Below are 13,849 nucleotides of genomic sequence, written 5' to 3'. Positions count from 1 at the left end.
AGCCTTTTCTTATCATAGCCTTTTGTGTAGCGTTTCTCTTGTGAACCCGGAACCCAAACCCGAACCCGCTCTAACTTGGTGTTCTGGACACCAAGGAGACCAACCCATTTTCCTGCCATGATCCATACCTCATCACTTTTAGTTTTAGATGCTTCTCTTATATTCACAAATTTCAAATAAGGATTAACCCCCTCAAATTTAAACTTGTTTAACTGACTATAATATAATTAATGACACTTTGGCATTCTCCCCTCTGCTTCACTCTCCCTGAAAAGGTATAACTGTAGTACCCAGCAGAATCATAATTTTTTTTGATTTTGTTAATAATCTAAGCAAATCTCATTTCAGAAGGTTCATGTCTAAGAACAAATAAAGGGAAAGGTTTAATTTAGGAACAGACAGTGTATCAATATAGTAAAGAAAGCACAGACAAATAACAATGTGACTAGAAGTCAATTTAATTTGAGCAATTTTGAAACAATTTTTGTATCGTGTGGAGAAAAAGCAAATCACATAGTTTTAAAAAATCTTCTAGGAAAAGAGACTTTTTAAAGTTAACAGAAATGGTTGAAAGTGCATGAAAGTTCATGAAAACAACTTCTCTCTGGCTCCCTCCATGGTTATACCAAAATCATCTAAGAATTTCAAAATTTCTCCAGAATTTTCTAAGGAGATTCTGGATAGGAGAAAAGAGCAGCAGAAATTCACCACTTCTTTAAGTTTAGTATTGATGGCAGCCTGAAGGATTTCATAAACTGTATTCATACTCAGTTCTATAGTTCCATAATACATGAATTTTAGGATATGGCTGAAGGCTGTAGCCGTCAGACCCTGCAAAGGAATGTTGTCCTGAGCTCCCTCCCCACTCTCGGCTGTGAACATTTTCTTGAAGTAGTCACTCTGGGTGGCAAGGAGTGCTTTATGGGCCCGGAATTGCTGATCATCAATAACTAGGGTGACATCAAGAAGCAATCCCCCCTCATACAGTGCTTTGAGCCCAGCAAGGACACTGGCGTCGTGGACGGAGGAAGTAAATTGTTGCACGTCCCCCTCCATGAGTCACCTTGCTGGTCTTGGTCCAGTTACGACTGGGCTGGTGTCTGTGAGAGAAACAGCACCTCCGCCACTGGTATTAATCAGCGTCCCTGTATTGGATCGAATTGGATCAAAGAGAGAAGAGCCATAGGCCATGAGGACTGAACCTTCCTCCTCCCTCCTCCCTCATCCTCTCCCTCCTACCTGTTTTTCCTCCCTCCTCCTCCTCCTCTTCCTCCTGTTCCTCCTAATTCTTCTCTTCCTCCTTCCCCTCCTCCTCCTCCCCCCCTCCTCATCCTCCCCCTTTTCTCCTCCTTCCTCTTCTTCCTCCCCTCCTCTTCCTTCCCACCCCCTCCTCCTCCTCCTCTTCCTCCTCTCTTCCTCCAGGACACAGCATGGGGGCACTTTGAGGAGGTCAGCATAGGGAGACCCTGCTCCCTGGCTGCTGAGGTGACTGCAGCCCCACAGTCCCTTCCCCCAGTCCCAGCGCCAGCGCCACCATCTTTCTTTTATGGCTGATAAATGGAATGGGGCAAATTATTTCACTTAAAGAGGCAAGAGAAAGCCTGGGTGGGTGGCCGGAAGCCCCAGGCACAATCAGGCACACGCAGGTACCCGCACACCTGCATAGGCAGCCCCTCCCCCCCACACACACCAGGTGCTGATACTCCCAGGCCTTTTTACCCCCTCCTACACATATCCTACTCAGCGCCAAGAGAAGCCAACTGGGAAGGGGGGAGCTTCATGAAAAGGTTGGGGGTGGGAAGGAAGAGAAGAGTGAAGAAATAGAGAGTCTGAGGTAAAAGCAGGGGAGGGGGCACTTACCTCCCTCACACACACTCAGGCACTAGTAGGACCCTTAGGATTGGTCAGCCTTGAAGATGGAGGTAAGATGGACCTAATGGAGGAGAAAATTGCGGAGGAAAGGGGCAAAAAGCTGAAGGGAGGGAACTGTGTGAGGGGCACACAGACCTCCAGCTGCTCTGGGCCCCACACACCCTCCACTGGAGACAAGACTGAGAGCTAACAGAAGGTGGGAGGGGTGGTCATTGTGACATCACCACAGGGCGGCGCTAGTCTCCCTGAGGAGAGATTGAAGGGAAGAGGGAGGGTATGGGGCTTTGTGACATCAGGTCCAGAGCAGCAGGGATGTTAATTGAAAACTCCATCATCTAATTCTGAAGAATTAGTGGGACAAGGAGCAAACCATAGACAACGATCAATACTTTTGTTAGAGAGAATGCTAACTATGGAACAACATAAACAAAATGGAGGGGTGCAATCAAAGAAGTTCTTAGGGAAATTGTCTTTCTCTAAAAGTTTACTTCAGTAAAACAGAAATAGAGCAGATCAAGCAACTGGGCCTAACATTAAAAAAAGAAAAAGAAAAAAAAAAGAATTAAAAATTTCCAATTAAATAAAAAATTGGAAATCCTGGAAATCAAGAGTAAGAATAATAACATTGAAAGTAAAACATAAAAATAAATGAACTGAGTTAGTTTTCTTAAAAGAAAAATAAAGTATTGTTTATTTAATTTTAAAAATAGAAGAAAAAACAAATTAGTAATCTCAAAAACAAAAACAGTGATTGCATAACCAATGAAAAGGAAATTAATTATTAGGAAGTAGTTTTCACAATTATATGCTAGGTAAACTGAAAATCAAATCGAAATGGGTGAATATTTACAAAAAGCATAAATTGTACATATGAAGACAAGAGGAAATGGGCTACCTAAATAATTCCATCACAGAAATAGATACTGAACAAGGCATAAATGAAACCCCTAAGACCAAATCCCAGGGACCAGATGGATTTATAATAGAATTCAGCCAACATTTAAGACTGAATTCATATGAATTCTTGATATACTCTTTGCTAAAATATGTAAAGGAGTGCTACCAAAGTCCTTTTATAGCAAAAAAATATGGTGTTCATACCTAACCTAGGGACAGCAAAACCAGGGGAAAAAAATTGTAGACCATTTTCCTTAATGAATATCAACCCCCCCCCAAAAAAAAAAAACATTTGAAATAAAATACTAGACAGGAGATTGCAGTGGTAGGTTACAAAGAGCATTCACTATGTGTGATGACAGTGTATTTTAAAATCAGCCGCAGTTAGAAATTCAGGTTAAGGGAAAATCCTCAATCTTTATTCTTTGTGGAGGTGAAGAGGGGTGGTGATAGGAATGTGAACAGCCATGACATAAACCCGGCCAGCAGTCTCTCTGCCTCTCTCTCCGCCTCTCTCTGTCCACTGGCCCAAATCATCTCTACATCATTTCCTATATAACACATCAAAGCTTGCACAAAGAGTGGCCGGGGCCATTCTTTCTCCAAGCATATATATTAATAGAGTATGGTCCAGTTACTATTTAGCCTCACATGCTTGGGGCCTCAGTGCATCAACTCAAGCTTCAGCCCATTACATCTCCCGCTTTCTTTTGTTTTAGAACACAGGTGGTCATGCCATCCCTGACTTCTCAGGGAGGTCAGAGCCCCCAAGGGGAGATGATCACACCCTCCCTGACATCTCAGGAAGGGAGATGAAAAGCACCAAAGGGAAGTGGAGGTTGCTAGCAGGTTTCTGGGCTGAAGGTCCAGGTATGCACAAACCCATCAGCATGGGAGGTATTACACAAGCACATATCAATAATGTAGAGGCTATTAGTGATGACTCTCCCCAGAGTCAGTGCAGGCTCGATGTGGTGTAACAAACATGAATTGTACACACAAGTAGAGGTATAACAAACAATTCAACATGGTGTTGTAAAAGATTTCCAGAAATCCTAGAAGGAGGGTATGTAAACAGCAGTCACACATACACCTTCTTCAGCAGCCAAGCAATAGTCCCAAACCAATCTATTGTCCATTACTTCACATATCAGGGAATCCAATGATCTCCCCAAGTTTTTGAAATCCTGTAATAGTCCTTTTATGTGGTAGGGAATCCAACAATTGCAGCAGATTTTGAAATCCTGCAACAGTCATCATCATTTCTCAGAAAATCCAATGATTCCTGAGGGCTTTCAAGTCCTATAAAAATCTTATCATATCTCAGAGAATCCAATGATTCTTGAGAGTTTTAAAGTCCAACAATTTTCGATGTCCATGAGTCAGAGGCCATAACTGCCATGCTCTTTCAGTGGTGAGCACAACCAGCAACAGAATCACCCGATATTTCTTGGGTGTTCTTCATTTCAAGGATCTGCTCCGTCTCTCTGTGATGGACAAGGCGAATATGGCTCGTTGGCACCCATATGATTCCTTCTCCACCTGTAGAGATACAAGCAAACCCTCTCCCCCAAGCAGTTAACCTATCTGGTCCCTTCCATTCACCATTTTCTGGGTCTCTCTATATCACCTGGAGATTTTCTAAAGATAGTGGAGCTTCTAGCACTGGAGGTGGCCCTTCCAGTGGGTTATAAAACCTGTCTGCTGGAGCCCGTGCATCTTTGTCAAAAAATCAAGAAGTTAATAGTATAAAAGGCTAGATTTAGAAATTCTCTAGGGTTACCTGTGGTTCCCCCTTTCTTTTATTTTTGGAGAAGCATCTTAATGTCTCTGTTTCTCCTTTCTACTATTGCCTGTCCTTGAGGATCAAAAGGTATGCCAGTGGTGTGTAAAATCTTATACTGTGCACAAAAGTGTGCAAAATGTTTAGAAGTATATGCAGGACCATTGTCTGTTTTTATTGCTTGTGGCACACCCATAATTGCAAATGTTTGTGTGAGGAATTCCGTGACCACTCGGGCTGTCTCTTTTAATGCTGGTATTGCAACAGTGAATCCTAAAAAGGTGTCTACTACAACATGGATAAAAGACAGACGACCAAAACATTTATAATGGGTCACATCCATTTGCCAAATTTCATAGATCTCAAACCACGAGGGTTTTTCCCTGGAGGCAGTGTAGGAGTGTAGAAAGGAAGGCAAGCCATCCAGGTTTTTACTATGCTCCTAGCTTCCTCTCTTGTTATTCCAAATTGTAAATGTAAAGCTCTAGCAGCCTGATGATATTTAGAATGAGATTCCTGGGCTTCTTGGAATAAAGGAGTATTGACCAACATAGTTAGAAGGCTATCTGCCTTTGAATTACCATTAAACTTGGAAGTCCACTATGAGAGTGGACATGCAAAATATAAATCTTACCTGGATGCTTTCTCACTTGCTCTTGAAGTTTCTTAAAGAGCTGATATATATTAGAGGCTACAAATTTTATTTGGGTTGTGGCAATTCTTTGTACCACACCTACTGAATAGGCTGAATCAGATATCATATTTATATCTCCTGGATAATAAGAGTGAGGATGATCACATACAATTCATTCTGCTGAGTGGACTGAAAAGGAGTTCTGACTACTCTTTTTATAGTTAAGTCATGAGAATATACAGCACAAATATTATGTTTGGATAGATCGGTAAAGAGAATTGGTCCTTTAAGAGGAATTTTAGAAACTTTTTCTTCAAGAATCCATCGCCAATTATGTAGTAGCCAGGTTATCTTTAATGGAAATCCATGTGTAAAATTTGGAGCCGTGGCCAATAAAATTTGCCATTCTGGGATGGTCTCATAGCACACATTAATTTGTATATTAGTATAAAAGGGGTATATCTTGTCAAGTCTTGTCCCAGATAATTGTACTGCTCACTTAATGGTCTTTAATAAAATTCTAGCCACAAACACTGGATAAGGAATAAGGCTTTGTTCTGGTTGTGCCGGGAGGTTCACCCACTCTATCACACTGTTTCCTTGATGAAGGCCTGCTGTGGGTGCCTCTTGTGTAGCAAAAACTAATATTTCCAAAGGTTTTTGAGTGACTCTTTGGATAAAGCCAATTCAACTTCTCTCAAAGCCTCTTGAACTTCTTTTGTAAGCTGGTGTGTTGAATTTAAAGCACTGTCTCCCCTTAAAATGTCATATAACGGTTGCATTTGATAGATAGTCAAGCCTAACACTGGATGCATCCATTGGATATCTCCTATCAATTTCTGAAAATCATTTAAGGTGTTTAGCTTCTCTGTTCTTAAGGACAGTTTTTGTATTGTAAGCACCTTAGGTGATACTTCATATCCTAAATATTGAAAAGGAGCATGTCTTTGAATTTTTTCTGGAGCTATGTACAATTTGAAATTCCTTAGTGTTTCTATGGTCTTTTGTAGACATGCTTCTAAGATTTGTTCCTCAGGTGCACATCCCAATATTTCATCCATATAATGTAATAGCATAACTTTTGGAAATGCTTTCCTTACTGGAGTAAGAGCAGCAGCAACATACATTTGACACATAGTAGGGCTGTTTTTTTCATTCCTTGTGGCAAAACTATCCATTCATATCTTTTATAAGGCTAAGTTAATGCTGGGCACTGAAAAGGCAAATCTTTTCATATCCTCCTTATCTAGAGGGGTAGAACAGAAACAATTTTTAATGTCTATAACCCAAAGAGGCCATTCTCTAGGCAATTGAATAGGAGATGGAAGTCCAGGCTGAAGAGTTCCCATAGTTTCCATCTGTTCATTCACTTTTCTTAAATCAGTCAACATCCTCCATTTTCCAGATTTCTTTTTTTACAACAAATACTGGGGAATTCCAAGGACTTAGAGAAGGTTGTAAGTGTCCTTGGTCAAGTTGTACCTGTATTATATCTAATAAAGCCTGAATTTTATCACTACCTAAGGGCCACTGTTCTATCTACACTGGTGTATCAGTTTTCCATTGGATAGGAACAAGTGAAAGTGTTGGCAGGCCTTCAACAGCAGCCTTGCTTAAAAAACCAAAGTACTCATTTTTAACCCTAATTGTTGTAAGATGTCTCTTCCCCACAGATTGATGGGGATTTTTTCAAATATAAAAGGAGCAAAAACTCCTATTTTGCCTTTAAAAGTCCATCTCATAGGGGCAGCACTAACTTCAGCTGCTATTAATCCTCCTACACCAGACATGTAGGTGTCTGCTTTAATCTTTGGCCAGTGACTGGGCCAATTAGGCACCTCTAATCACTGTACGATCTGTGCCTGTATCTACCAATCCTTCCAATGGTAGGCCATTTATATAGATAATGAGCATAGGTAGGTCAGTTGTCACAGCTGCTGTCCAGTATATTCCTGGATTTTTTTGCTTGGAGTCAGAATCTGGGCGACTATCCCCAGATTGCTTATTAGGAGTCTGTATGAGTAAACCTAATGCTACTACTTCTCCTGGGTGTTAAGTCACACATTGTCTACCTGTATTAGTGACTGGGATATTATCTACCCATTCCCCAGTTTCCCACATCAATGTGTGCATGGATACTGTTTTGTACGTAGTTTCAGGAATTGAGATGGTCAAGCCTACTGTGTCTGGAGGCAAGGGATCCACAGGCTGGAGACTTCTCCAGGGGGTATCTTAGTTGTCCCAGCTGCATACAACTCTACTCTCCCCAATTGTAATACCTTTCTCCCATCAGATGGCTTCCTGGCTGATTGGTCATGTCTGGGTACTGGACTTTTAGGCACTCTCTGGGTGTAGCATTGTCTGCCATCATGCCCCAAGTGTTTTTTGCCTGGGGCCCTGGAGCTGGGCCCCTCATCCTGTTTCCCTGAATCAGTCTACATTCTGATGCCCAATGGAAGCCTCTGTTGCATTTTGGACATGGGGTATTGGGTCTTGTTTTCCCACCCTGTTTTGTCATTCTGTCTCTATACCAATATTGAGCTTTCAAATGCCCTACTTTACCACACTGAAAGCATTGACGAGTCTCTCTGGAAGTCCCTTGCCAGAAGGGATCCTGTCTTTCCATGTTCGGATCTTGGGGAGTCTATATCATAGCCTGGCTATAAAAGGCATTTGTGCCCACTGTGGCACAGCGTCTTATAAGATCCTCTAAAGGAGCATCTTTGCGCAGTCCTAGTATAATTCTTCTGCAAACCTCACTAGCATTTTCCTTAGCTAGTTACCTTATCAAAATGTCTGTTACTGCATTTTCACCATTAGTTCTTGTGATAGCTGTCTGCAAACGTCCCACAAAATTAGCAAAGGGTTCATTTGGCCCTTGTATTATTTTTGTGAAGGCCTCACTCTTGTCGTCTTTATTGTGGAGACACGCTTTGATAGTATTAGCAGCAATTTGTTCATATGCTGCTATGGAGTAATTAATCTGTACTGTGACGTCTGCATAGGAACCTACCTGTTAGTAGGTCACAGGTGATTGCAGTATGAACTCCACTTTGACTATTTTGTTGCGCTTGTATCCTACAGAGTTCAGTATATTCAGAAAGCCACAAGTAGTTTTGTCCAGGTTCTAGGCATACCCTTGCTATAGATTTCTAGTCATTAGGGTTAAGATTTCAAAAGCCAAATTCTGTAATAACATCTTAACATAAGCTGATGTAGCCCCATAAAAAGTGCAAGCCTTTTTCAGGTCTTTGAGGATTTCTATATCAAAAAGAGCATATTTTCTACTTTCTTGACCTGAAGAATTAAACTGTTGAATCACAGGAAAAATGTCAGGTTGGAGCTCAGTTAAATCTCTCCCTTATGCCCTGGCTTTAAGTAGTCCTTTTTGCAATCTAGACATAGGAGCTGTTGGATGCTGGAGGGGAGGTGCTGGTGCTGTCACTGCCTCCCCTCTCCCCCCCCCCCCACACTACCCCTCCTTCCTCCATCCCGGAAGGTGGAGTTGATGGAGGAGAGTCAATTAACTGCTCCTTAGGTGGGGCTGAAGCTGCCTCATGGGGTGAAAAGTCACCACACCCTTGAGCCTCACTTAAATCTCCATGCCCTGTGGGGATATGGTCATTAATCTGTTCATTGTTTTCCTCCTTTACCTCAGGCTTCCTCGTCTGGCTATCCCTAGAACTTTTTTTTTTCTTTTTTTCTATAAATTATAGGATTTTTTTAAGGCCAGCTGTATTATATTGTATGCATAGAATCCCCCAATGGAAATTGAATGAGGACCTTTTTCATTGTAATATTCAGAGAGCTGGTGACCTATTAATGTCCAATTATCTGGAGAGATTTGCTCTTCCTCTAAGAACCAAGGGGAGGTGCGTCTTAATGTACCCAGAAGGCTAGCTATCTGTTCCCAAGTTATAAGTAGTCCTTGTCCTTTTATCAGCTTAAGCATGCTTTCTATAGTGCCACTTCAGGGTGGGGGTGGGGATGGGAGTGGGGATGGAGGAGAATCTTTTCCTAACATCAGTCCCATTTCAGCCAGAAAAGGTTACTAGTTTAGTCCTTAAGAAAATAAGTTCCCTGTTTGTCTATTAAAATACTCACCTAAGTTCCTGGTCACCAGAGACTTCTTCAGTGAAAGTAGGATCCTTGGTTCCCACACTTGGGTGCCAAATGTCATGACTGCGTATTTTAAAATCAGCTGGAGTCAGGAATTCAGGTTAAGGGAAAATCCTCGATCTTTATTCTTTGTGGAGGTGAAGGGGGGTGGCGATAGGAATGTGAGCAGTCACAACACGAACCTGGCCAGCAATCTCTCTCCCTCTCTCTCCGCCTCTCTCTCTCCACCCACCCAAATCATCTCTATGTCATTTCCTTTTATAACACATCGAAGATTGCACAAAGAGTGGGCGGGGCCATTCTTTTTCCAAGCATATATTAATAGAGTATGGTCCAATTACTATTTAGCCTCACGTGCTTGGGACCTCAGTGCATCAACTCGAGCTTCAGCCCATTACAACTATGACCTGTGGACTTTACACCATGAATACAGGGCTTTTTTATTTTTTATTTATTTTTTTTTTTAATTTTTTATTTAATAATTACATTATATTGACACTCATTTCTGTTCCGATTTTTTTTCCCCTCCCTCCCTCCACCCCTCCCCTAGATGGCAAGCAGTCCTTTATATGTTGGATATGTTGCAGTATATCCTAGATACAATATATGTTTGCAGAACCGAACAGTTCTCTTGTTGCGTAGGGAGAATTGGATTCAGAAGGTATAAATAATCCGGGAAGAAAAACAAAAATGCAGATAGTTCACATTCGTTTCCCAGTGTTCTTTCTTTGGGTGTAGCTGCTTTTGTCCGTCATTTATCAATTGAAACTCAGGTCTCTTTGTCAAAGACATCCACTTCCATCAAAATATGTCCTCATACAATATCGTTGTCGAAGTGTATAATGATCTCCTGGTTCTGCTCATTTCACTTAGCATCAGTTCATGTAGGTCTCTCCAAGCCTCTCTGTATTCATCCTGCTGGTCATTTCTTACAGAACAATAATATTCCATAACATTCATATACCACAATTTACCCAGCCATTCTCCAATTGATGGGCATCCATTCATTTTCCAGTTTCTAGCCACTACAAACAGGGCTGCTACAAACATTTTGGCACATACAGGTCCCTTTCCCTTCTTTAGTATTTCTTTGGGATATAAGCCCAATAGAAACACTGCTGGATCAAAGGATATGCACATTTTGATAATTTTTTGGGCATAATTCCAGATTGCTCTCCAGAATGGTTGGATTCGTTCACAACTCCACCAACAATGCATTAGTGTCCCAGTTTTCCCGCATCCCCTCCAACATTCATCATTATTTTTTCCTGTCATCTTAGCCAATCTGACAGGTGTGTAGTGGTATCTCAGAGTTGTCTTAATTTGCATTTCTCTGATCAATAATGATTTGGAACACTCTTTCATATGAGTGGTAATAGTTTCAATCTCATCCTCTGAAAATTGTCTGTTCATATCCTTTGACCATTTATCAATTGGAGAATGGCTTGATTTCTTATAAATTTGAGTCAGTTCTCTATATATTTTGGAAATGAGGCCTTTATCAGAACCTTTAACTGTGAAAATGTTTTCCAGTTTGTTGCTTCCCTTCTAATCTTGTTTGCATTAGTTTTATTTGTACAAAGGCTTTTTAATTTGATGTAATCGAAATTTTCTATTCTGTGATCAGTAATGGTCTCTAGTTCATCTTTGGTCACAAATTTCTTTCTCCTCCACAAGTCTGAGAGATAAACTATTCTATGTTCCTCTAATTTATTTATAATCTCGTTCTTTATGCCTAGGTCATAGACCCATTTTGATCTTATCTTGGTATATGGTGTTAAGTGTGGGTCCATGCCTAATTTCTGCCATACTAATTTCCAATTATCCCAGCAGTTTTTATCAAATAATGAATTCTTTTCCCAGAAGTTAGGGGCTTTGGGTTTGTCAAACACTAGATTGCTATAATTGACTATTCTGTCTTGTGAGCCTACCCTTTTCCACTGATCCACTAATCTATTTCTTAGCCAATACCAAATGGTTTTGGTGACTGCTGCTTTATAATATAATTTTAGATCAGGTACAGCTAGGCCACCTTCATTTGATTTTTTTTTCATTAATTCCCTTGAGATTCTCGACTTTTTATTGTTCCATATGAATTTTGTTGTTATTACAGGGCTTTTTTAATGTTAAGAAACCTATCAGTGTAATTGACCACATCAATAGCAAAACCAACAAAAAACCGTGAGGTTATATGAAAAGAGGCTGAAAAATTGTTGAACAAAATACAACACTTATCTCCATTAAAAATATTAGCACAGGAATCAACAGACCCCTTCTTACCATGATAAGTATTATGTATTTAAACTTAGGCAAACATTATATGCTATAAGAATAAACTTGAAGCCTTCTCAATAAGATCAGCTATGAAACAAGGAAGAATATAATCACCACAATCATTCCATATTGTTCTAGAAATATATAGACAGAAGACAAAAAAATAATAAATAGGAAGAACATACAAATTAGTAAAGCCACAGAAAACATGCTGCTTTGTGAATGATATTATAAGATATCATATCCAAGTACATATGTATCTAAGTATATATGCCTTATTTAGACTACACTAGAGAATCAAATTAAAAAAAAAGTTAGTGGAAACAACAAACAACTTTAGCAAAGTTTCAGAATAAAAATAAACCCCCATAAACAATCAGCATTTCTCTAGACTACCAATAAAACCTGGGAGGAAAAGAATGAAATAGAAATCCCATTTAAACCAAGAGCAAACATTAGAAAATACTAAGGAATATCCCTGCCAAGAGCAATCTAGGAACTACATGAAAACAATGGGAAAACACTCTTCACACAAATAAAGACATATTTATCCAGCAGAAGAAATATGAATTGCTCATCGGTAGGCTGAGCCAATAATAATGACAATTTTAGCTAAGTTAATTTATTTATTCAGTGCCACAACAATTAAACTACCAAATACTTATAGAAGTAGAAAAAATAAAATCAAATTCATTTTGCTGAATTTCACCAAATGACCCATTTTTCATCTTACAATGATCTTTATCTCTTGTTTAGTCCTGAATTCTTCCTTTTTCAAAGATCTAACAGTTAAAGTACACCATGCCCTCCTAATCTACTTTTCTATCTAAATCTCATACTCATTTTGGTTTTCTCTTTGTATACAGTTGATTGGTAAATAAATGTGTAGTTTAGAAGTTCCTCCATGTCTCAGTACCCTAAAGATGAATCTAAACCTGGAGATGTAATAGACTTTAGACGAAAATCAGTGTATAATCTTGAGGCACCCGACCAGTTCTTTAAAGTCAAAACATCTTGAGTAATTTATTTTTAGAAATCTAGCCAGTTAATTAAAAATAATGAATGGTCAAGTGTCTCATAGAGGTGGCTGGCTACCCTCCTAATTCAGATGTCTGGGGTAGTTCATCTCCCTATCTTACTTCGCACAGAGTAGGCAGTTAAAAAACCTTTCTGTAATGATTTATTTGATTGTTTTACATGCAAAAAGGGAAAGGGCCCTTTGTGTTCAGAGACATTTTGTAAAAAAAATAAATAATTTATCTTTCTCCAGGAGTAGGAGGCCCAAGCCTGCTTCCACACAAGAGAACACAAGAGAGACGGGAGGAGAGCAAAGGCTGTTTTCATGTGGCAGTCCCACATCAGGGCAAGTTGGGCTACTGACACACCCTGGGCATATCTCTGAATTCTCAAGAATCAGAAAGACTTACGATCAGAGACATGTGCTACACAGGTTTGTTTTTCAATTTACCAGCTTCTTCTCCTGGCCTAGGTGAATTAATTTTATCGATCTAGAAACTTTTCACTTTCACGTAATCAAAGTTTATGCATTTCGTCTTTTATAATTCCTTCTCTCCCTTGTTAGGTTAAGATTAAGTCTTCTCCATAGCTGTGAGAGGGATGTGATCTGTTTCTCTTCTTACTTTTTGATGGTATGATCTTAAATAGGAAGGTCAAATATCTATTTAAAATGTCGTGTAAGATATTGGTCTAAGTCTAATTTCTCCCAGGATGCCTTTCAATTTTCTGAGCACTTTGCATTGAAACAAGCATTCTTGACTAAATAATTTATTTTTTTCTGGTTTATCGAACACTAGCTAATGGAACACCACTCTTTCTTATTCACCCTTGCCAATCTGTTCCATTTATCTACTTTCCTGGTCCAGGCAGTTCTACCTCTCTATTTTGTAAAAAGTTTTTTATTTTCAGAACATATACACAGATAGTTTTCAACATTCACCTTTGAAAAACCTTGTGTTCCAAATTTTTTTTGCCCTCCCTTCCCCCCACGTCCACTAGATGGCAACTAATCCAATCGATGTTGACCATGTGCCATTCTTCTCCACATAGTTCCACAATTATGCTGCACAAGGAAAATCAGGATGAAATGGAAAAGGAAATGGAAAAAGAAAAAATGCAAGCAAACAGCAACAAAAAAGTGACAACACTATATTGTGATCCACACTCGTCCCCACAGTCCTCTCTCTGGGAGCAGATGGCTCTCTTCATCACAAGACCACTGGAACCGGTCTGAATCATCTCGTTGTTGAAAA

The 13,849-nt window shown here is 39.8% G+C and overlaps 1 protein-coding gene across 2 annotated transcripts in view; it reads right to left on the bottom strand.

The window, feature by feature from the left end:
- Window positions 1–472: 472 nt before the first annotated feature.
- The window catches only part of LOC127542745 (kelch-like protein 15), a 520,409-nt gene continuing 507,032 nt past the window's right edge, over window positions 473–13,849 (bottom strand). Inside the window, exons 2-3 of one of the 2 annotated variants that reach the window (XM_051968518.1) lie at window positions 1,861–1,933; window positions 473–1,145 (exon numbers count right to left, since the gene is read on the bottom strand). In XM_051968518.1, the coding sequence (XP_051824478.1) occupies window positions 586–1,056 (471 nt within the window). In that variant the 5' untranslated portion in view covers window positions 1,057–1,145; window positions 1,861–1,933 and the 3' untranslated portion in view covers window positions 473–585. Of the gene's footprint in view, window positions 1,146–1,860; window positions 2,117–13,849 lie in introns of those variants that run through there. The other variant, XM_051968517.1, reaches the window with a different exon arrangement.

Source organism: Antechinus flavipes, chromosome X, assembly GCF_016432865.1.
Source record: "Antechinus flavipes isolate AdamAnt ecotype Samford, QLD, Australia chromosome X, AdamAnt_v2, whole genome shotgun sequence".
Classification (NCBI taxonomy): domain Eukaryota; kingdom Metazoa; phylum Chordata; class Mammalia; order Dasyuromorphia; family Dasyuridae; genus Antechinus; species Antechinus flavipes.
This window is presented reverse-complemented; position numbering and strand designations above follow the sequence as displayed.